Source organism: Amphiura filiformis, chromosome 12 (assembly GCF_039555335.1).
Source record: "Amphiura filiformis chromosome 12, Afil_fr2py, whole genome shotgun sequence".
Taxonomy (NCBI): domain Eukaryota; kingdom Metazoa; phylum Echinodermata; class Ophiuroidea; order Amphilepidida; family Amphiuridae; genus Amphiura; species Amphiura filiformis.
The window spans coordinates 35,700,570-35,725,929 of NC_092639.1; the positions used below are offsets into that span (position 1 = coordinate 35,700,570).

Below are 25,360 nucleotides of genomic sequence, written 5' to 3' on the forward strand. Positions count from 1 at the left end.
CAAGTGTTTGTGAACGGTCCCTCAACAGCCCCACATACGCGTCACCTCCAAGTGGGAGTGCCCCTCCCCCGGAGTAAAATGTAGTAACGTTAGTAAATTGGGAAAATTTGAAATATCATAACAATTATCGCATAAAAGTTTCAGATTAGAATTTGATGTTAAAACTAATCGTATCAAGCTTCACAATTGGTCACATATGTATTGTTCGTATGGCAAGAGATGGGTTACAACGAATTTCCTTTCAAAATACTTCTTCCATGAAAATGAACAGGATTTTATGGTTATCTAAGGCTGCGATCACATAGAAGTATACTGTTCGGGTATACGGTGCACGTTTTGCAGGTGCACGCGTATAGTTTAAATCGAGCAAGGCAATTCCATAGTACCGGGTCACATAAGGCTACGATCACATAGAAGTATACTATTCGGGTATACGGTGCACGTTTTGCAGGTGCACGCGTATAGCTTAAATCGAGCAAGGTAATTTCATAGTACCGGGTCACATAAGGCACTATTCGAAAAGGCCGTATACCTGCGTATAGTATAGTATAGTGGGAATCGTGCGTGCTCGATTTTAGTGCAGCGTATACCCCCGGGGGGGGGGGCACTTCAATTTGAAATGGATATAGGTGTAGGGCTGGCGCTTTCGCACTAAGGGGCATTCGGTGAGAGCAACATGTAAAAAATATGGGGTCATTGGGTGAGAGCATGATTTTTGGCATTCGGTGAGAGCAAAATGTAAAAAATATGGGGTCATTGGGTGAGAACATGACCTTTTTTTTAATGGAATCTTTGGGTGAGAACCAAAACAGCCCCACAAAAGGCCTCGAAAATCAAATTTCTAGTTCTAAATGGCTTCAAATTTCTTTATTTTTTCAAAATAAGAAACAAAATCAGTGATAAATGAAAGTTGCTGTTCAAATTGAACTTGTAAGGGTCTTTGGGTGACAGAAAAAAAAAAAAAATAGGGGTCTTTGGGTGACAGAGCGCGGAGCGAGCATGTGTTCGTAAAAAAATATGGGGTCTTTGGGTGACAGCGATGCTGAAAAAGGGGGTCTTAATAACAGCCCTACATACGCGTCACCTCCAAAGTTGGAGTGCCCCCGGGCGTATACCGTCCTAATTTTAAAACTAAACCATATGTGGGTAAATTAATTTTTTTGTAATAGATGCACTATCTAATTCTGCACATTATGACACCTCATTGAATGCAATGTGACCTCAAGAAGTAAAGTTACAAGCATTTGATTAGACGAAGAAAATTGGTAAACTGACCTACAAATGTATACTCGCTATTCGCTATACGAAATACGCTCATTCGACCAGGCTGAGTTCACATAGTATACTCCTATATGAACTCAGCCTGATCGAATGAGCTTATTTCGTATAGCGAATACCGTATACCGTATACTTCTATGTGAACTCAGCCTAATCGAAGTACAGGCTGAGTCAAAAAGAAGTAAACTCATGTTTGAAGGGCTGTAACTCAAGATCTGCACGGAATCTGCTAAAAATAAAAATACCACTGGAAAGAGCAAATTCTACACGTCTAAATAAAAGAAAGAATTGTTGCAATTGCTCACAGCAAACTAAAGTTATACTTATTTGAATACAACCACCCATTTTTGTAGCTGCACAGGGTTGATTGATCTCCATCCATTTCAATTTCGACGAATCAACAAAGTGCTAACAGGATTTATTGTTGAAAAGACAACTTTTGCTTTTAATTAATATTCAACAAAGTCCATGACGGTACTATAGTTTGTAGGGATACCAATTCAAGTTTTTACAAACGATCTGGCAGAAGCTTGATAGGGGAATGTTGGGTACAGGATTGAGCTGATCTTTGGTCTTGCTGTAACGCATGCCTAACTCTAGCAATGTTCACTTGTGATCTAGCAGTTCGTGGGCTGTCTGAAGCTTTCGGCTGTCTGTTCCTCAGTGTCCCGTGCACATTGAGCTTGTTCACATTCTTATATACTGCTCCCTTACATGAAACCCGGTTAGCTGTAGGAAATTGGAGACGAAAAAGACGCTGAACTTCAGTGGGACTCTTAGTTTCATGATACTTCGTCGACAAAAACGTGCGCTCCCGTGCGGTAAATTGTGGTGCCATGTTGTTATTTGGCCCGTTTTATTATAATGTAGTGCAATGAGGTAAAATTAATATTGAAAAGAGCCCTTTAACATGTAGGAATTATTGATCGAAACCACACCTGCCACAGAAATTTATTTGCATTTGAATATCGCGCCTTATCAATCAATATATTAGGTAGGCCCCTACTTGGGAAGTGAAACCATGTGCAGCTAAAAAAATGGGTGGTTGTATTCAAATGAGTATAACTTAAGTTTGCTGTGAGCAATTGCAACAATTCCTGTTTTAATTTAGACGTGTAGAATTTGCTCTTTCCAGTGGTATTTTCATTTTTAGCAGATTCCTTACAGATCTCGAGTTACAGCCCCTCAAACATGAGTTTACTTCTTTTTGACTCAGCCTGTATAGCATGTAGGCCTATATTATTCATATAAAACTAGAGTCAATAGATTCTGGGTACAAGCCGCCGGCCAGGAATAACATTAATAATGGGTAAATTTTAACCAATTTCAAAATTTGACCTTCGATCCCTAAACTTTGACCATCACCATTGACTTTTTGTTTTGTCTCACTAAGGTCTATCATATGCAGCACTCAGATTTGCCATACCCCGTTGTTTGAAATTTTTACACATTTTGACCTTTTGACCCCAAAGTAAACATTGTACAAAGATGTCACCATTGACTTTTTGTTTTGTCTCATTAAGGTCTATCACATGCAGCACTCAGATTTGCCATACCTGGCTGTTTTAAATTTTACACATTTTGACCTTTTGACCCCAAAGTAAACATTGTACAAAGAGGTCACCATTGACTTTTTGTTTTGTCTCACTAAGGTCTATCATATGCAGCACTCAGATTTGCCATACCTCGTTGTTTGAAATTTTACACATTTTGACCTTTTGACCCCAAAGTAAACATTATACAAAGATGTCACCATTGACTTTTTGTTTTGTCTCACTAAGGTCTATCATATGCAGCACTCAGATTTGCCATACCCTGTTGTTTGAAATTTTTACACATTTTGACCTTTTGACCCCAAAGTAAACATTGTACAAAGATGTCACCATTGACCTTTTGTTTTGTCTCACTAAGGTCTATCATATGCATCACTCAGATTTGACATATCTTGTTGTTCGAATTTATTTTGTATTGCATACGGGGTTAAAGGTCAAGCAATGGTCAAGCTGTGAACACCCTGAATACCCATGCCAGTACTGACTAACATGCTTTAATGAGAGCTTTAGCGCATTTTGTTTGTAGAAGAAGAGGCACATAGCCAGAAAGAAAGAAAGAAAGAAATTAATTGGTCAATATTGACCAATTTTATAATTTGACCTTTGACCCCTCTACTTTGACCTTTGGGATCATAAATATTTTAACCTGTTTAGAATGTCGTAAGAATTTATTCCTGTTGAATTTAAACTCGATTGGACCAATTTTAAATTTAACCTTTGACCCCTATAACTTGATCCCTGGGTCACAAATGTCATTAAATGCATTTTTCTCGTGTTTAGAGTGTCATAAAGTCCCCCAATCCAAGTATGTCGGTGATTTAACCTTTGACCTCTATAGCGTGACCTCTGGGTCACGGATGGGGTCAACTGCACTTGTTTTGTGTTTAGGATGTCACAAGGATTATTCCTGGTGAATTTCAGCTCAATCGGAGCTTATTTGTAGATTTTGACTTTTGACCTTGAACTTTGACTTATGGAGTCGAGACTATCACAGACCTCCCCTACCATTAATGTTGCATCACTGTAGCAATAATGGGCCCTATCCGTCTTCCATAGGCTGAGATACAGCCGATTTGGCTAAATTTTAAGCATTTTATCGAGTGCCAAAAAAGACCTTAGATGACCTTTGACCCCAAATCTGTGACTCCCCAGTAGACATCAGTCAATGGCCATGCATGTGTGCAAGTGACTTTACCTAGCTATTTCACACATAGCAGATATGAATTTTTGAAGTTCTTTAGACTTTGATCGGAAATGACCCCTTAATGCCCTTTGACCCCTTATCTGTGAACACCCTATATGCACCGACCAAAGTCGAGTCACATGACTTCGCCATGTCACCATCGCATGTTGTTTGTAGAAGAAGATACGTTTTAAAGCGAAATCACGTTTTTGACCATTGTAGCTAGGTCAAAGGTCACAGCCAGGTCAAAGTCAAATGGAAGGGTTGGCCTAGCCCAGTGGTCATTTGGGTCAAGTATGGTTGAAATCTGTCAATCCCTGGCGGAGCTAGCTCGTTGTTTGACATTTTACACATTTTGACCTTTTGACCCCAAAGTAAACATTGTACAAGGAGGTCACCATTAACTTTTTGTTTTGTCTCACTAAGGTCTATCATATGCAACACTAAGATTTGACATATCTTGTTGTTCAATTTTTTTTTGTATTGCATACGGGGTTAAAGGTCAAGCAATGGTCAAGCTGTGAACACCCTGAATGCCCATGCCAGTACTGAGTAACATGCATTAATAAGGGCTTTAGCGCATTTTGTTCGTAGAAGAAGAGGCAGATTGCCAGAAAGAAAGAATTAGCGTAAAACAGAACTAGAGTCAATAGATTCTGAGTACAAGCCGCCGGCAGTAAATATAACATTAATGGGTCAATTGTGACCAATTTCAAAATTTGACCTTTGACCCCTAAACTTTGACCGTCACCATTGACTTTTTGTTTTGTCTCACTAAGGTCTATCATATGCAGCACTCAGATTTGTCATACCTCGCAGTTTGAAATTTTACACATTTTGACCTTTTGACCCCAAGTACAAAGAGGTCACCATTGACTTTTTGTTTTGTCTCACTAAGGTCTATCATATGCATCACTCAGATTTGCCATACCTGGTTGTTTCAAATTTTACACATTTTGACCTTTTGACCCCAAATTAAGCATTGTACAAAGAGGTCACCATTGACTTTTTGTTTTGTCTCACTAAGGTCTATCATATGCAGCACTCAGATTTGCCATACCTCGTTGTTTCAAATTATACACATTTTGACCTTTTGACCCCAAAGTAAACACTGTACAAAGATGTCACCATTGACTTTTTGTTTTGTCTCACTAAGGTCTATCATATACAGCACTCAGATTTGCCATACCTCGTTGTTTGAAATTTTACACATTTTGACCTTTTGACCCCAAAGTAAACATTGTACAAAGAGGTCACCATTGACTTTTGTTTTGTCTTACTAAAGTCTATCATATGCAACACTAAGATTTGACATATCATGTTGTTCAAATTTAGTTTGTATTGCATACGGGGTCAAAGGTCAAGCAATGGTCAAGCTGTGAACACCCTGAATACCCATGCCACTAGTGACCAACATGTATTAATTAGAGCTTTGGCGCATCTTGTTTGTAGAAGAAGAGGCAGATTGCCAGAAAGAAAGAAAGAACTAGATCTGGTTACAGATCTGGACCTAGCCGGGGCCGGAAATGCCAGTCTTAACTTAAAGTTTGACCTTTGACCGGCTATTATGGACATCTCACACCATTAATGGTGCATCACTGTAGCATGTAGGGGCTTTATCCGTCTTCCATAGGCTGAGATACAGCTACTTTTCCGTACTTTTAAACATTTTTTTTTTTTTTGACGTTTTGACCTCCTTAATGACCTTTTTCCCCAATATAAAAAAAAACTCATATACACCGAGAAAATGCATTGTTACAGTTTAAATTAAAAAATCTACTATGCTTAGTTATGGAGATAAAAATTCTTGAAGTTATTTAGCTTCAAACCGGAAATGACGTCTAAAAATGACCTTTGACCAAAATAATAAAAATACCGTGCCTACATCGAGTAACACTAATGCATATATGAAGTTTATGTCACTCTGGTCTGGTTACGTTTTGAGATAAAAAAGAATGAACATATTTGATGATTTTTGGTTTTTGACCGGAAGCGACCCCTTAATGACCTTTGACCCCAAAACTGTAGACACCCCAAAGACCCTGGGTAGTAGCAATGTATGTGTGCTAATGACGACACTCTGCTATGTCATTTGTAAAAACAGTGATTTTTGAATATTTTTAGCTTTCAGACCGGAAATGACCCTTTTAATGACCTTTGACCCCTTATCTGTGAACACCCTATAGACACCGATCAAAGTCAAGTCACATGACTAAAGCATGTCACCATCACATGTAATTTGTGGAAGAAGAAGCATTTTGAAGATATTTGGTTTTATACCGGAAATGACCCCTTAATGACCTTTGACCCCAAATCTGTGAACACCCTATAGATACTGGATATAGACGATGCATATGTGCAAGTGACGTCATTGTACGATGTAACATGTAGGTGAAGAAGCATTTTGAAAAATTTGTTGCCAGAAAGAAGAAAGAAAGAAGAAAGAACTAGATCTGGTTACAGATCTGGACCTAACCAGGGGCGGAAATGCCAGTCTTAACTTAAAGTTTGACCTTTGACCGGCTATTATGGACATCTCACACCATTAATGGTGCATCACTGTAGCATGTAGGGCTTTATCAGTCTTCCATAGGCTGAGATACAGCTACTTTTCCGTACTTTTAAACATTTTTTGCAAATTTGACGTTTTGACCTCCTTAATGACCTTTGACCCCAATATAAAAAAACCTCATATACACCGAGAAAATGCATTGTTACAGTTTAACTAAAAAAAATCTACACTGATTAGTTATGGAGATAAAAATTCTTGAAGTTATTTAGCTTCAAACCGGAAATGACGTCTAAATGACCTTTGACCAAAATAATAAAAATACCGTGCCTACATCGAGTAACACTAATGCATATATGAAGTTTATGTCACTCTGGTCTGGTTACGTTTTGAGATAAAAAAGAATGAACATATTTGATGATTTTTGGTTTTGACCGGAAGCGACCCCTTAATGACCTTTGACCCCAAAACTGTAGACACCCCAAAGACCCTGGGTAGTAGCAATGTATGTGTGCTAATGACGACACTCTGCTATGTCATTTGTAAAAACAGTGATTTTTTGAATATTTTTAGCTTTCAGACCGGAAATGACCCTTTTAATGACCTTTGACCCCTTATCTGTGAACACCCTATAGACACCGATCAAAGTCAAGTCACATGACTAAAGCATGTCACCATCACATGTAATTTGTGGAAGAAGAAGCATTTTGAAGATATTTGGTTTTATACCGGAAATGACCCCTTAATGACCTTTGACCCCAAATCTGTGAACACCCTATAGACACTGGATATAGACGATGCATATGTGCAAGTGACGTCATTGTACGATGTAACATGTAGGTGAAGAAGCATTTTGAAAAATTTGTTGCCAGAAAGAAGAAAGAAAGAAGAACTAGATCTGGTTACAGATCTGGACCTAGCCGGGGCCGGAAATGCCAGTCTTATCTTAAAGTTTGACCTTTGACCGGCTATTATGGACATCTCACACCATTAATGGTGCATCACTGTAGCATGTAGGTGCTTTATCCGTCTTCCATAGGCTGAGATGCCGCTACTTTTCCGTAATTTTAAACATTTTTTGGCAAATTTGACGTTTTGACATCCTTAATGACCTTTGACCCCAATATAAAAAAAACCTCATATACACCGAGAAAATGCATTGTTACAGTTTAAATTTAAAAAATCTACTATGCTTAGTTATGGAGATAAAATTCTTGAAGTTATTTAGCTTAAAACCGGAAATGACGTCTAAATGACCTTTGACCAAAAAATAAAAATACCGTGCATACATCGGGTAACACTAATGCATATATGAAGTTTATGTCACTCTGGTCTGGTTACGTTTTGAGATATAAAAAAATGAACATATTTGATGATTTTTGGTTTTTGACCGGAAGCGACCCCTTAATGACCTTTGACCCCAAAACTGTAAGCACCCCAAGGACCCTGGTTAGTAGCAATGCAAGTGTGTTAATGACAACACTCTGCTATGTAATTTGTAAAAGCAGTGATTTTTTGAATATTTTTAGCTTTCAGACCGGAAATGACCCCCTTAATGACCTTTGACCCCTTATCTGTGAACACCCTATAGACACCGACCAAAGTCAAGTCACATGACCTAAGCATGTCACCATCACATGTTATTTGTGGAAGAAGAAGCATTTTAGAGTAAAATCGCATTTTTGCCATTGTGAGCAGGTCAAAGGTCAAATGGAGTTCAATGTCATGTCACATGTGGGGACATGGTCAGTGGTGTTTGCGACCAAGTATAGTCAAAATCGGTCAAAGCATAACAGAGCTAGGGCGAAACGTGGCAAGTCACGCACGTGTTGCCAGAAAGAAGCAGAAGAAAGATCCGATAGCATCACAAGACCTAGCCGGTGTCCCGGCTAGGTAAAGAAAGATCCGGTAGCATTTCAAGACCTAGCCGGTGTCCCGGCTAGGTAAAGATCCGGTAGCATTTCAAGACCTAGCCGGTGTCCCGGCTAGGTAAAGAAAGAATTGGCGTAAGACAGAACAAGCCGACTTTGTCGTCGGCTTGTAACAAGCCGACTTTGTCGTCGGCTTGTAATAACCTATTCGCCAACATGAATATTGAATTGTTCCTTTGCAGGTGGTGCTGCTGTTGCATTGGGTAACAACAACGACCTCACACCAGATGAGCTTGTCACCAAATTGGTAGAGGACGCTACTACAGATGTCATTACCGACCCAGGCCTGGGAAGTCCAAACAAGCTACTCTATGTTCCATAGAAAGACAGCGAGATGCTCAACAAGATGCTCTATAATCTAAATACATTGCAATAACAGGACAGTGAAATGAAAATGATTAATAATTTAATTTTCCAACATTGAGAACGTATAATAATTTACTTTTATGTCATAATCAAAACGTAATGTTTACCTACTATGTGCAATCACTCACGTTTTAAGCGGCGAATAAAAAAAAATTCCCTCTTGAACATTGAATGTAGCCCTAAATCGATTTTTGTGTGTCATAGTAGATGTGTGAAAAGAAAAGTACATGTATTTCAGAAATGTTTTGGCGCTACAATATTTATAATATTATTAACTTTGAATACATCAAGTCATTATTCAACGACTACAAAGAGTGGGCACAAAGATCAGTACACTAGCTACGAGAAGATCATATAGCCGATATATTTGTCATGTTTATAGGTAAATCATCAGCCGAGCGGTATATAATGAAATTTCATGTAAATGATTCTACAAGAAATGATGAATAATTGTTTTACGCGCGCGAGCAATATAAACGATTCCAACTACTGCATTAAAAGTGAATACTACTACTACTACTACTACTACTACTACTACTACTACTACTACTACTACTACCACCACTACCACTACCACTACCACTACCACTACCACTACCACTACCACTACCACTACCACTACCACTACCACTACCACTACCACCCACCACTACCACTACCACCACCACCACCACCACCACCACCACCACCACCACCACCACCACCACCACCACCACCACCAGTGGCGTACCGTGGCCGCCCCAACCCCGGGGGGCTGAAGAAGAAACAATATTGCCGCCCCTTCCTTAACAGCCCGAAAAGGTTGACCCAATTTTTTTCACGGTCGTTTGAAAAAGTGAAGAGCAAAAAAAAAAAAAAAAAAAAAAAAGATTTTTGGGTGCTAGCGCCCTAAAAGCAACATTTTTACGCTTTTTAAATTTTTTGCGCCCTTTTTTCTTTGCTAATTCGTTTTGCCACCCCTTCGTTTTTGCCGCCCCTTTATTTGCCGCCCCTTCTTCTTCCGCCGCCCCTTCGTTTTTGCCGCCCCCTACTTTGACCCCGGGGGGCTGGCGCAGGGATGCAAATTGTGCGGGAGCGGGGAGCACCGCTCCTAGGAAATAAGAGTCAAAATTGAGGAAATAATGCCATGGGAAGGAAAAAAAAGAGAGGAAAAAGAGGAGGGAGAGAGAAGAAAAGAAAAGAGAAGATGAAGAGGGAAAAGAGGAAAGAAAGAAAAGAGGAGTGAGGTACAAGATAATAGGGGATGGCTGTGAGGAACAGGGGCGGATTTAGGGGGGCGCAGCCGGCGCGCGCCCCCTCTATTTTTTTACTAGCAAAGGGCGCCGGTAACTTAAAAATACAAAAATTGTAAGAAAAAAAAGAGAAAAAAAACCCAATTCGAGTTTTCGAGGGGGTAACCCCCTTTAACACATTTTTTCGTCGTCGACCAAAAGGCGCCCCTTTTATCAAAAATTCCTGGATCCGACCCTGAGGAAGGGGGGCTATTGAATGGAAGAGAGGAAATAAGAGCAAAAAAGAGGAAGGTGTTGGTGTTAGAATATGGAAATGGGATATGAGAAAATTTACAATTCATCACCATAGGAGGTATTCAATGTAATTCAGGAAAAAAAGGAGTTGGATGAAGACAGGTGGAAACAAGGCTCATGTCTGAGGAAATTTAGAGAGGCGGCAATCATACCTGAGGAAATTTATAGAGAGGCAGCAATGAGGATTTTATGGGAACAAAAGTCATGAAGGAATTCAGTGTACTTAGTATCAATACTAACGCCACTGAGAAGAGGACAAACTGGAAAATATTGAGGAAATTTAAAAAGAAGAACCATATAAAGCACGAAACAAGTTGTGCTCCTCTGACAAAAAATGAAAGCGGAAAGGAGGTAAAGGAAAATAAAAGACAGGGCCTCTGTCTGACCAAAATGAACCCCAAACTAGTGTAAAATACCAAATTTTTGCGCGCTACGCGCGCACGTAGTCATCGTAAAGCCTTTTTTTGAAGCTCGAAGACCTCACATACTATCGCTCTAAAAATTCACGCTATGTTAACATTCTCATCTTGTGAAGTGCAGAATAAAGCTATTTTATGCATGGTATGATTGAGGAAATCTTGAGCCTTAAAACCTTGCTACGACTACGACTACGACTACGACTACGACTTCGACTACGACCACGACTACTACTACTACTACTACTACTACTACTACTACTAATAATAATAATAATAATAATACATACATACATTTAAATGATGTGTGTATATTATACATTGCATAATAATAATAATAATTATTATTATTATTACTATCAGTAAATTGATTGTTAAGCGCGCTTCAGACTCCGAGTATTGTACGTACAATATTGTATGTACAATATGTACGTTATTTAATCTATTGCCATTCTATTTCCAGTAATGTTTAAGTTCTAACGAATGTTTGATGACGAAAAATCGATAATATGTTACATACAATATCTAGCAGAAATATATTATCGATTTTACGTCATCAAACATTCGTTAGAACTTAAACAGTACTGGAAATAGAATGGCAATAGATTAAATAACGTACATATTGTACATACAATATTGTACGTACAATAAAAAGTCTGTATACTGCTTTACGCGTCTATAAATCATGACTAGTCGCTCTCTGTGTTTACACATGGTTTACATGAAACTCGAACAACTCGACCCACTTAAGTATCGATGCAACACAATACGGTATTGTTTTGATTCTATATGCACAGTGCCTTGAATATTTCCCTTATATTGTGAAATCAGTCTTGTGACCAGTTTAATAATAATATGCTCACTGAACTCAATCCACACTGAACCCGGCATGTCTTGTGACAAAATATAAAGCACTGCATGAGTTCAACGCGGAAGTTGAATCCAGAAAGCACCACTTACTATTAAAACATTGAAACTGCGTACGGAGGAAAGGTAACATTTTGATCAACAGGATCAGTAAGTATTATTTCATACATATGTTTGTTATACTTAACTGAAATACTGCTGTTATGACTTTTAAAAACCTTAGGTGAAGCGCGGGGGATGAATAAAAAAAAATGGTACTATTCTAAGTATAAGGTATAGGTTAATCCAGTAAAAGTTTAAGCTTTATATGCATGCTTACTATCTACATGTAGCCATGGTAACTTGAAAAGGAAACGATATCACCTCATTACGTACATGACACCGGAGCTGAATGTGAAATATTAACTTTGAACTGATTTGTGAAGGTTGTCAGTGTGAGTAAATGTGAGTCCAGTTGATCAGTTTTATGTTTAATTCAATATTTGAACTGATTTATTCATCAAAAGTATCATAGCTCAGAGCACAGACCTTATCTGAAACTGGAAAGACGCTACGGGCTGATTCATACTTTCATATTCGACGTCCAATATTAGATGCAACAAGTATTCGTTATTCAATCAGTTTCAATTCATTTTTATTTTCTAACGAATGTTTGATGTCGAAAAAATCGTTGAATGCAGTGGCCACTAAAATATTCCCGATACTAAATACTTTTCCACAAACATTCGTTATTAAAATGATTTATGAACATATGACTGCGCAGTTCAGTTGCTACGGCATCAGGAGGGGTAAGTACCCACCCCGCCCCCATAATTTAAGGGAAAATTCATTATTTTAGGGTAAAAATAATAATTTTAGGGTAAAAATCATAATTTTAAGGTAAAATTCATAATTTTAAGGTATAATTTCTATTTCAATGTTCAATTCATGTTAAATCCATGCATATCCCCTCCCGCACCACCCCTCAGCGTTCCGCACCTCAGAGAAGGCCACACTTTGATGGCCTCCAATATTAAGTAGGTATGCCAGGCAAACCTTAGTTAACACATTTGCTAGTCGGCCAAAAATCGCCTAGAACACAATGCATATTTACATAGAAATTTAAAAGAACTGACCGGTCAAGGAAACCTACATAAATACTTGACCCAAATATGATTTTTTATGGTGATAAGACAATCGCACATGGAATTTTAGAGGGATTTTGATAGCAGTTCCATTAACAAAAGCTGCTATCATCATGAGACTAAGATCTAGAAACACCACCGAAATGCTGTTTTGGGGAATTTTGCTAGCTGAATCTTTTTGATGAAAGTCAATCTTTGACAAGATGTTACTTTGCTACGGAAAGTGCTAAAAAAAAAAGGTTGTCAGTTTGGCTTTCTTTACTCAAGGGCTTTAATTTGATATATAAAATATATTGAATTCACCTAGCATACCTATATTAAGAATCTTCCGTAGCCTCTGCTGTAGCTTAAGGGAGAGGATCTTTTAGGCAAAATGTTAGGCAAAGTATGTCGGCTGCTATGATCTTTTAAATGAGTTTGTCGAGAAATAAATATCATAGGAGGAAAAAACATCTGGCAGCTAGGATTCATGAGTCGTATAGCTTCAGTTATTCCTAATCGTTCTTGCTTTTGTTTTTTTATATATTCTTTAATCATAAAGTTATTATTATTATCATGATCGGTATTTTATTTTGTTTGACCTCAAAACATGCACTTAGTGTTCTTTCTTTTTTCTTTTTTTTGTTTTGAAAAGCGAGGCCATAATTCTTTTCAACGGCAACTTTCTTGGGGGATTTGACGATATTATCAAAAAAGGGCTAAAAAGCACACAAAAGGCCTAAAAATCTTACATATCAGGCCGGTCAACATCCCGCAAGGGGGAGGAGGCATATGGAGGAGGGGAGGGGCAAGACTTTTTACAGGGAGAAGCTGCCCCTTGGCTATACGCCACTGGTTTATAGGCATTTGTGTCAAAGCAATTCAGAGCTACACCAATGCACGTGTTCAAATACACAGCAACAAATGGGATTTAGAAAGTCAATAGGACATTTTTGATTAAACAATCCTCCTTAAATATGTGCGTGTTTTGTTTGAAAAACAAGTTTGGTTATCACATCCAAAAACACTAAAACATATTCAGATATTTAACTTTTTAAATATATCTTTTAATGGCTTTTATCTCAGAAGCATACAATGCCCACACGTGTCGGGTTCTGTAGCAACGGGTCTTATGCATATTTCTGATAAATATCACCAGAATTCGCTTTTTTGATGAGATCATTTACTATTTTTTCTAAGAGAACATTGTAATTTTTGTTAAACGTTCAATTCTAGACCTAGACAATACCGACAGCTATCACACTAATATACACATATATTTTTTAGCTATTTTAAACAAAGATTTTTGTTTCTATATCAAATTATTTCTCTGCTGTTTTGTGGTAATTTGTATTCTAGAAACTGTACATTTGTGTAAAAATCGATGGCGCTATTTACATATGAGTAAATTAAAATTAGCCAAATATTTTGCGTTATACCTTACACTTCATGATAAAAAGTTTTTTGAAAATTTCTTTGTCATTTGTTGGTCTTTTTTCTGATAGTCTAATACCATTATACAAGTGTCTACCCCTTGCAAAGATGCAAACACGATTTTAGATCAATAGCGCCATCATCGTTCAACTTTTCTTTAAAATTAGGCCTACTCAGTTTTACATGCCATCAAAGAACCGTGTAGAAAGGAATCTTATTTGTTTTTCGTTGATTTTTGTCGTTTAGGTGATCACCTGGAATACCAGTATGCGTCTGTTGCTGTTAGCAGCGCTGGTTGCTTTGTCCAGCGCTAATTTGGCACCGCTCTTCGAACATGAAAAGAAAATTGACGGAGAATATATTGTTGTCCTAAAGGTATATATACATAAATAGATGATACCCGGATGTACCAGAAAAAAATGTTGTTGTAGAAATTTGATTTAAATACATAACATTTGAAATGTTTATATAATATTTTTGTAAAACGTAATCTACGTGTTTTAATAAAATACAAAAATCGAACTAACTTGAGAAAACTACACCCATCAAATTTATGATTTGATTTCTCATGGTCTATTTCCATTGGTATTTCAAGTATTTTTTACGTATCTAGTTGCAAATTTGGCTAAACATTTAGTTGATGTTTAATTAATTTCAGAGAAGATGATTTACAAATGATCACTTTTCTACATGTAACGTTTTGTTTTGGGACAGTCGGTAAGCTTCTGTAACGAGGTGGGTTTGTAATATATCATCATGATCATAGAAAGGGGAAGTTGTTGTGGAATATGAGATATGAGTGTGTATGTGTGCGAACTACCGTGCCAGTACTAAAGGAAACTACCACATAATATCGGGAAATCGTTAGAAATACCTTAAGGCTGGTCGGAGGGGAGTATGAACTATCGGTTTTTGTACTTAACAATTGAGACTAATATGATCTGACACACAACAGGAATGATATGTGTCATATACAGGAGATCGCAAGGCTTGACCACAATGGTGTCACTTTTACTCCATGTTCATGATTTTTCTCGGGAGGAATATTAGAGAGTAAACGCCCAAAACGTTCATTTTAATATATTATTGGCCTTAACTCAAGAGCCGCGAGATCTATAGAAATATAAATACAATTATTGTTTTCTTAACTAATATGATCCTAAACGAATTGGCATTCTTGCTTGACAAAACCAAATGAGGTCTTTTCGCATGCTCATCCAAATGATCACCATATAATTATGAGAGTTTCATATACACAGTTTTAGATTTCACATTTTTGTTACATTATTCTCTGGTAAAATCAATTAATGAGTTTTGAATTAGTTTCTATATTAATCAAATAAAACGGGAATGTGAACCATCTTACACTCGCAAAAGAACAGGGTTTGCAGTTATTAATGCTAAATGTCCTCCTAAACCCTTTCACCTCGTTCATTTAAGCGGGAATCGAGCGCAAGATTAGGCAAATATTGTACTCTTTTGTGATTTTTCTGCATGCATCTGTTCCTGCATTATAGTCTTCCTAGTAACATACAACGTCAAATAACGTTATCATAATGTCATTGAGTTGTAACAAGGTTGCTGCGACGTTGTACAACGTTGCGGTGTTACCAGCCTTGATTTTCAGAAAGGGCTATAGGGCTAATACCATCAACGGTTTGAGAGGATTGGGGGGGGGGGGGATTGTCCAGTGCGTTCAGAAGGTTTTAGGGATACAAAATTTTCAACTTTTGCTTTCATGTGTTTCATAATTTTGATCATGTATTAATTTTGATAATGAACCACGCCCCATGTTTACAAATTAAATAGCCCCTTGAACATGTTGAACAACGGAAAGCAAAATCTTTATCAATATCTTCAGCCATTTAATTTTTTCATTTTCTGTAATACTTTTATTTGTCCAGCACGATGTAGATTTGGACGAATTCCGAAATTGGGTTGACAACAGATTCGCCAATGAAGTAAGAATACACATTAAGAGAGAATTCCGTAAAGTTTTCAAAGGTTTTGAAGCAACAATGGACCAATTAGCTCTACGTGAAGTAAGTATTGAGACAATAGAATCTTGAATATTTTATTGATATTGAGTTTTAATAATAATTATGACCCGTTCCAACAAAGTCTACAACATGAGGACACCATACCATAAAACATCACAAAGGTATTTCACACTAAGAGGATTATTTCGTTCATCCCTATTCAGTGTTGTGTATTCCCAAATGTGACCAGCTCCAACAAAACTTTAAATATTTTAAATATTCACAAAATTATTCTTAAAACGTTTATTCAAATGTCACGTTATATAAAGGTCAAGAATAAAAAACGTTATTATAAAATATTTTGGGCAAACATTTTTTTCAACAGTTAAATAAAATTTTGTTAGAATGTTTTGCATCACGTTTACAAAATTTTTTTCTGAATGTTATTAAAACGTGTTTACTTGTTTGTTTGTTTGTTTGTTTGTTTTATTTCTTCTTTAACCTGGGACACTCAATCAGTTGAAAACACAATTGTTCATCTGTTAGCTTCTGTTATTCGTAGAGGCCCAGTGACTGTAATCTATCCTCAGGATGACTATAATCTACCCTATTCTACGACTTTCACTCTATAATGGTTTTTTTTTCAAGCTTCGTAGTCAAGATGATGTAGCCTTTGTGGAGGAGGACATGATTGTGGAAGCACTTGAGGAAGCGGCATCATGGGGGTTGGATAGAGTGGATCAGCGTGGTCTACCACTTGATGGTCAAGCTAATTTCCCAGGTCAGTGTCAGAAGGGCATTTTAGCACATACCACAGCTCAGTTTCAAAGTGAAGGAAATAAAAACCCATCTAAAAGAGAGTACCCACAATCCCGGAAAAAATGTGTTCAAACACCCGCTGTAATTCCCATGTTCTTCTTAGTATAGTGCGCACGCTATATGAGTCGCCGGAAACTAAATAATAGTGTTGTCTCAATGGTCATCTTAAGTATGCCCCTCCCCTTTCCCCACTAAACAATGTTGGGAGAAGATATGGTGAAGATGAGCATATTGGGCATGCCAACATTGTACAGGGGTAGAAGGGGACCATTATCAATAAGGCCAAAAAAGTGTTCGAACAATTATTTCTAAGATTGCAGTCCCTTTAGAAGCCACATATCCCCCGTCCCCACCTTGGCTCCAAATAACTACGAAGAAGTAGGCAATGTATAGGCCTACAGTTTAAAACACAGGTCTTCTGATCAGCCACGAAGATGGTGAACCGTGATGTCACAACCAAAGAACTCGTACTCCACAACTGGAGGACAGATTTTGAGCTATGATTGCTGAATGGGGTTTAAACTACCAGTACGGCATACATGGCATTTGCTATCCGACTGCAGTCAGAGTTACATCACTCCCCATTGCTACAGTTCTTTAACCATGCTTGTATATTCATGACTTTGAATCTAAAAACTCATACTCCACCACCTGAGAGTGTTACGATGCTACAGACCATTTGACTTATGTGATGGCACATTTAAGTATACGATTTGGTAAATGTTGAACTGGTGGCCCAGACTCTTTTAAGCTTCCAGACATATTCACCTATCAACTTTCATATTGAAAAAGTATCATCCCTAGGTCAAAAATAACTTCACCATTATATTCTACTGAGCACGGAATTGTCATATGGGAAATGAGGTTACTATTCCATTCATTCCCTAGGTAAAGTCAAAGAGTTCACTGCTGAATATGGTTTTATGAATTTTGTCATGAGGAGTGAGGTTACTTTAATAGTCTGCAGATCAATTACTTTTAAGTACTATGCATAATCCTGCAAAATCATTTTAATGAGGACAAAGCAAAATGCATTTGCCTACTTCATTTCAAAGTATAGCCTATTTCAGTTCAAAGATCAAGGTCTGGACTGCATGTAATATTACCCAAGCTGGAGCGAAAAAAAGTGGTTCATATAGTCTTCCTTGAAAAATATAATCCATTACTTCAAATCTTTGATGACATATTTTTGTCTCGTCCGAACTTGTTCGCTTAAAGCGAGTAAAGCCTCCAGCATACTTTCCTGCCGCTTGCCGCTGCGGCAAGCGGCAGGGCGTTTCAACCAATGACAAGCCTTGATTGTGTCCGTTTGTCTGCAATACGCGTGCGCCACGCCGCTCAGCGGCAAGCGGCAGGGTAGTATGAAACCAGCATAAAGAGTAAAGAGACTGCAAATAACTATTACTCAACCATGGAGTAAAAAGGAAACAGGACAACATAAATTGAACCATATGTTAATCAAATTGTACTCATATTACGTAAAAATTAAATTAATATTGAGTTCCATGTGACGCATTTTGTTGTTCTGTTCCCTTTTTACTCAACAATGAGTAAATTTTACTATTTTTTTTTACTTATTAATCGAAAATGTCTCGACATTTTAATGGAAACCGATAAAGGATTGCCATTTAGTCTAATAAAGGTTAAGAAAATCAAACAAATAAGTGAAAAGAAAAGGATGAAGGTAATGTTCTCGAGACTACAAATTATACAAATATTTAAAAAAAAATTCTTCATTATAAAATAAAATAAAATAAAATGTTTATTTTAGGTACTGGTGCTGGAGTGACTGCATACATCATCGACACGGGAATTTATCCTGGAAACCAGTACTTCGAATCACGAGCAGAAGTTGCATACGACGCGATTGGCGATGGTGAAGAAGTGAGTAAATACGTGACTTATGATAAGATATTATGTTAGTGAAGCAATCAATACATTTAGTATATAGAAAGCAAAATTATACTTCTACGCTACATCATTAAATTTTGTATATATAGTTCACGAAATGTGTGAAGCTATAAAGTATTTGTACACAGTATGCACACATTTCGTTAACGTTGCAGATCCCTTCAACAGTTTGTCATATTCTACCAATTCTACCAACGTCTACGCTTACAAAGGGCGTATTTAATTGTTATCAAAAACAAATCCTGCATCCAGAAAGACAACTGTTACCACCAAGCAATTGTCTCAGGCGAAGGCTGCTTTATGAATAGACTACGACGTCATAGTCGATTTTTGATAAATGTGAAAAATGTGTTATTATTATATTAATCACGGTGAGCGCATTCAGTAGAACTCGAAATTATGTAGATGTTTGTATTCAATAAATGGCCATAAAAAGTTAATATAATTAGTGACAGTAAAAGTAAAGTATACATAATTATGTTATCGAATTCAACACATCTTGACATAATTATAATGAGGGCTCACTATTGGACAATTCTGATTTTGGGATAGGCCGGTTTATTGATCGCGAAACCCCCGAGTAAAAAATCTTTAAAAGCTAGCAAACAGAGAGAGTATGGTTATTTGTGTGGAAAATCCATCAATTGTGCCCACATCTCTTTCCAGAAAAATACAGCACTCATTTTTTGGGATTACAAAAATACTGTCCAGTTCTACCATGTTTACTTAATGAAACATAGCTGAATCTTAATCCTTTTGTTAGTTTTTACTGGCATTAAAAATGCAATTTTAATATTTGGTCAATTTGTGAAAAAGATAGCAAAAAATGGTGTTTTTCGTATGCTTTGGCAATCGTGTCCAACGACTTGTACTGAGACTAATTTCATGTTATGTTATTATTTCCTAATATCTTTTATAAGCAATAATCAAACCTAACACAACATATTAGAATTATGAGCAACTTTATAGCCTATAGCTACGCCTACCTTATATTTTGAATGCTTAGATTTCTTTCAAATTTCTGAATTTTGTGACTGCAATTATAAGAAAACCTTCAAAAGTACATGAAATGTTTCATTTGGCAAACTTAGTAACAGGATATTATTGAAATCCAACAACAATTAGTGCTGTATACCCGGATACCCGGGCTGTATATCCGGGCTGTATATTTCTGGAATCGGGAGTGGACTATGCACGATGGGCAAGTGTACTACGGACGCAGACCTAGTCTACATTCTGAAAAGAAAATCAACAGGAAGATGATGTTTTCTGTTGCGCTGCACTATGGTATCCCAGAGAGTATCGTAAAGGCAATATGTGTACTGTATACCAATTTACCAAACGCCGTAATGGCAGACGACAACATCTCGAATCCTTTCCTAGTGACTACTGGAGTATTGCAGGGGAATGTTCTATCTCCATTCCTGTTCATTGTTCTCATGGAAGATGGCTACCGAGGGGACTGACAGTGGTGTTGAAACGACGCTGACGATATTGCCTTGCTTGTATCCTCCATTCCACGGGTACAGGCACAGCTGTCCAGAACAGAAGTTATCAGTGTTCTTAAAACTGAGTACATGATCATCGACTGCAATTCACAGCTACCACTCCAAGGATACGGCGAACCCATTAAGTATGTCACCTATTTTAAATATCTTGGTTCCATGATGGGCTCTAGCACCAGTCTAGCACCTCTCCCGACGGAAGGCGCTTGCATGGTATGCATTTCGGAAATTGCAGCATCTGTGGAGAAGTCCGACAATCTCCAGTGCAACAAAAGTCAACCTTTCTTACACCATTTGTGTTACAGTATTGCTCTATGGCAATGAGTCCTGGGTGATATCTACTGACATGGAAAATATGTAAGATCAACGCTTTTGCTACATTATGTTACAGAATAATGCTAAACATCATACGCATGACCATGTCAGTAATGAAAGGATCTATACAATCACCAACACTGAGCCTCTTATCAACTCTGTCAAGTCACAATAACTATGATTCCTGGGACATATCCTTAGGATGCATGAAGATTAAAACTCTGCAGAAGATATGCTATCTACACCACATTGCATGGTTAAAGAAGACATGGAAGGCAAAGAATATCCTACTTGTCTAATGTGCAAAAACGGTTGAGGCTGTCTGGCTGTGTACTGCCAGATGCCATTTCCACTTTGGCTTCCAATCGTAGTACATGAAGAAACTTTGTAGTCGCCTGCTTCGCAGCCGAATGAAACAAATGAATGACTTGGGATAGCACAAAATTTTGATGAAGACGGTTCTGTTACTGTTAGTTTTACACATGCTTTCCCAGTGCAACAAAGAAATGATATAAATTATAATGTCAACCCCAGAAGTGCTTTGTGTTGCATCAATTATCAAGATTATGAACGGCCTAGACAACGAAGAATTTATATAAGCAATAAAAAATGGAACACATATTTAGCAATTTTTTTGTTTTTTACATTTTTTCAGGGGATTGACTGTAATGGACATGGCACACATTGTGCTGGAACTATTGGTAGCAACCCATATGGAATTGCACGAGACGCCTCTTTGAGAGGGGTTAGAGTGCTTGGTTGTTTTGGCTCCGGATCAACATCAGGTGTGGTGGCAGGTTAGTATCATATGAACCCTAGATCTGTTCATCTCAAAAGCGAAATTAATTCCAAGGAAAATGTATTGTAAAATTGGCCCCGGATGGGTAGCAGATCCGTCTACAAAATTCCAAGAAACCACATCTCATGCATCAGTGGATGATGCTGAAAGCATGATACAAGACTTAACTTGATTGGTCTTTGCATATCTTTTTTTAGGTATGGATTGGGTAGCAGCCAATCATGATGGTCCGTCCATAGCATCCATGTCTCTAGGTGGTGGTTCATCTACAGCAATGAATCGTGCTGTAGAAGGGATGGTCGGAAGTGGTGTAGCGGTGTCTGTGGCAGCTGGAAATGACAACAATGACGCGTGCTTCTACTCGCCAGCAGGGTCGCCTTCGGTATGATTAACTTTTTTTTGATGTTCAGCGCTATTATAAACCTATAATATGCATCATTTTAATTTTTCATTCACCATCCATTTTGTGGGGTCAACCTTTTTGCGAAAAGAAAAAATAAATTATTCTAAATCAAACAAAGGCGGCGAGCAAGCGTTATTTTAAGTCTATGGCCCTCAAAATGACCCCAGAAACGACCCCATTGGGTTATACAGGGTCAAAAATTAAACATGTTCCGATTTCACTCATTAGCATATCCAAAATTATATATTTGTTTCGATGAAATCTGACCATATTTTTTTTTTAACCTTTGTGTATGAAATTGTTTACATTTGACCTATTCCACCTTATAACTTATGAACTAGGCACCGAAGAAAAATGTGACAATCGACTTCTTATATTCCCTGTGATGAGAGGGACAATTTGAGATACTTTATAACATGATTGGACTATTTTTAATGTTTTGCCCCACTGTGACCTTAGACACATTGTAGGTGTTAACATTTCAGGTTTAAGGATGTCAAAAAACGTTGGTTCCACTCATGTAGGAAATAATATCCCAAACCCATAGCGCCATGCAATAATAGTCGAAGTTGTCAGCAAAATCGTTGCAATCACGTTATCCAATTTAGGACTTGTTCATTTTGTTAGATTTAATAACCTAATAGTGAGCCTATATTGGAATCTCAAAATCTTATTAAGGAAGAATGAAAAATAAATGGTTGAATTTGCTACATAAATTACACACTTTAATGCTGATATTCCTTGGTTCACTAGCGTTCGTATCGCCTGTCATCGTGAACTTAGATTACTGTTGACCAATTCATTATGTTCAAGAAACAAATATTGTTGGTGCAAAAATATCATTGTTATTGTTACGAGATGGTTGTTAGTATTTGTTGAGGGTCAGGAAAATGATAAAGGAGAAAGGATAATCTAGAACTGGTTCAATCAGGCCCGTTATTATGATTATCTGCCACATGACCAGTCCATAGGGTCACTTGCCTGATGAAATGTGATGGTATCACACGCAACGTAGCATTGCTAATATTTAATTCCAAATTCATGTTACTACAACTGGATTACTGACATTAATATAATATAATATAATATAATATAATATAATATAATATAATATAATATAATATAATATAATATAATATATAATATAATATAATATAATAAATATACTTGACATTTGCTTAAAAAGTTACCTTTTTCAGAGTCATCATTGAGCAGCGACGTAGCTTGCGACACCATCACGGCGTCTTCATTCAGCGACACCATCACGGCGTCTTCATTCAGCGTAGTGATGTATAGTGATGGTGTCGCAAGCTACGTCGCTGCTCAATGATGACTCTGAAAAAGGTAACTTTTTAAGCAAATGTCAAACATGACAGAGTCCAATATCAGTATCCATGCTGCTAAATATACTTGTATTTTGTAGGCCATTACAGTTGGAGCAACAGAGCTTCAATCAGATAAACAGGATGTGCGAGCATCATTTTCTAACTATGGCGAATGTGTAGATATTTTCGCTCCAGGGAAGGATATTCTCAGTACATGGATTGGTTCTCCGGATGCGACCAATACGATAAGTGGCACCTCGATGGCATGCCCTCATGTTACTGGTAAGACAATAACTAATATCTTCAACACTGTTCAAATTTGCCTCAAATCTTTAAAATCAGCACTGTAAATGATTATGTATTGGAGTGTAGTCTAAAACGTTGTATAACGAAAATCTTCACCCCCTCTCCCAAGGAATCTTAAAGTATTTACAGCCATATACACTCCGATAAAATATTGTTTTCTTAGTCAGGTATTGTAATGACTTAAAACTGTTTTATTTAACAAAAATTAAAAACCCTCCTAAAATGAACGAATCTTCTGATTACAACTTCAGTAGGCAAACTGCGAGTCATACGCATACAACGTGCTGCATACTCGCGCCTCTACACGCCCACACCCAAGAACCAATGAAATTTATCGCTAACATGCTACACCACACCCACTGACTAAGAATTATATATTTATAACTTTCAATCAACAGGAGCTCTTTGCGTTCTTCTTGGAAAATATCCTAATTTGAATCCAGAAAATCTCGAAAAGAAACTCATCGAGGTGGCGACCAAGGACGTGATTGCTGATGTGGGCAATGGGAGTCCTAATGAACTTCTGTATATTGGAACGGACGCAGTCAGGGCTAAACCTAGACTACGCTTTGGATCTCCAAACGGCGTCAAAATGATGCAACAAAACGGGTTCAATTCCCGTGACATAATTCAGTAAACGTCATATAATATAAATCCTGCCCAATACAATGTAAGGTTCCATTATGGAGGGAAGAGGCAGAAGGATCCATGATGCTATTTTACTTCTTTTGAAAACTTTATCACACAAATTAATTCACTTTGTTTTTTGTATTTTTTGTTTTGTTTTTCAAACATCATTCGCAAAAGGATATAAAAGGTTGTCAAAAAACGTTTAAAAGTCGGGTTATATAAAAGTTATATAAAGGGTATATAAAGGGTATTAAATGTTTTCATAACATTCAAAAACATATTTTGATAACCTACTGCAAATATTTTAACATAATGTTATTTAAGTGTTGACAAAATATTTGGCAAAAAATGTTTGCAAAAAATGGTTTACAATAACATTTTGAAAACATTTGTAAAATATTGTTGTAGTGTGTTATCATACAAAACGTTTTAAAATGTTTTCATGACCTTTATATAACCCGACATATAATGTTATTAAAGCGGTTTTTTTTATTTAAACCAAAACTTAAAATATAACTTGTTTAAAACATTTTTGTGTTTGCTGGGAAGGTCCTAATGATGATAATAACAATACCTGCTATTTGATTTACGTAGAAACTAGAAAAAAGGACACATAACAGTTTGTATTGATGAACATAGAATTTTAAAAGTCGAAACTAACGCGCAGAGTTAATGTCAAAATAACAAATAACAAATAATAATAATAATAATAATAATAATAATAATAATAATAATAATAATAATAATAATAATAATAATAATAATAATAATCAGCACCTACATTTAGCATAATTTAGTTCTTATTGCAAGATTTTTCTTTTCTCTCATAAGGTTGTTCTTGAAAACCAAACATCACTACGGAGAACCATAAACACAGAAATTCGCCCGCATAAATATTAATTGTCTTTCACACACTCAAATGATCCGTAGCCTAAATCTCCTTTTGTAAACTTTTAAAATATGTCTACCGACCGCTGCTTGATGTTGTATATAAACTGCTGAGATCATATTTTACTATTTTTGTATATCAAAATACTATTGCTATTTTTGCGATAGAATTCTTAACTTCTTAAATAAAGTCTGAAAATGTTGCACAAAACAAGTGAATATGATTTGTATTTCTGTGTCCAATAGTATTAAATTTAATAAGTAACATTGCTTGGTCAGATATAAATATTATAAACATGGATCGACAAAGTCAA

At 37.0% G+C, this 25,360-nt stretch overlaps 2 protein-coding genes across 2 annotated transcripts in view; both read left to right on the top strand.

Moving 5' to 3' along the window:
* LOC140166129 (aqualysin-1-like) overlaps nucleotides 1–8,956 on the top strand; it is a 35,726-nt gene extending 26,770 nt beyond the window's left edge. The window contains exon 9 of the mRNA XM_072189516.1: nucleotides 8,637–8,956. Within this exon, the coding sequence (XP_072045617.1) occupies nucleotides 8,637–8,776 (140 nt within the window). The 3' untranslated portion in view covers nucleotides 8,777–8,956. The remainder of the gene's footprint in view (nucleotides 1–8,636) is intronic.
* A 2,566-nt stretch (nucleotides 8,957–11,522) lies between these two features.
* The window catches only part of LOC140166778 (uncharacterized), a 63,780-nt gene continuing 49,942 nt past the window's right edge, over nucleotides 11,523–25,360 (top strand). Inside the window, exons 1-9 of the mRNA XM_072190270.1 lie at nucleotides 11,523–11,779; nucleotides 14,413–14,541; nucleotides 16,071–16,208; nucleotides 16,794–16,926; nucleotides 18,736–18,848; nucleotides 21,351–21,492; nucleotides 21,692–21,876; nucleotides 23,321–23,504; nucleotides 23,927–24,163. Of these exons, the coding sequence (XP_072046371.1) occupies nucleotides 14,434–14,541; nucleotides 16,071–16,208; nucleotides 16,794–16,926; nucleotides 18,736–18,848; nucleotides 21,351–21,492; nucleotides 21,692–21,876; nucleotides 23,321–23,504; nucleotides 23,927–24,163 (1,240 nt within the window). The 5' untranslated portion in view covers nucleotides 11,523–11,779; nucleotides 14,413–14,433. The remainder of the gene's footprint in view (nucleotides 11,780–14,412; nucleotides 14,542–16,070; nucleotides 16,209–16,793; nucleotides 16,927–18,735; nucleotides 18,849–21,350; nucleotides 21,493–21,691; nucleotides 21,877–23,320; nucleotides 23,505–23,926; nucleotides 24,164–25,360) is intronic.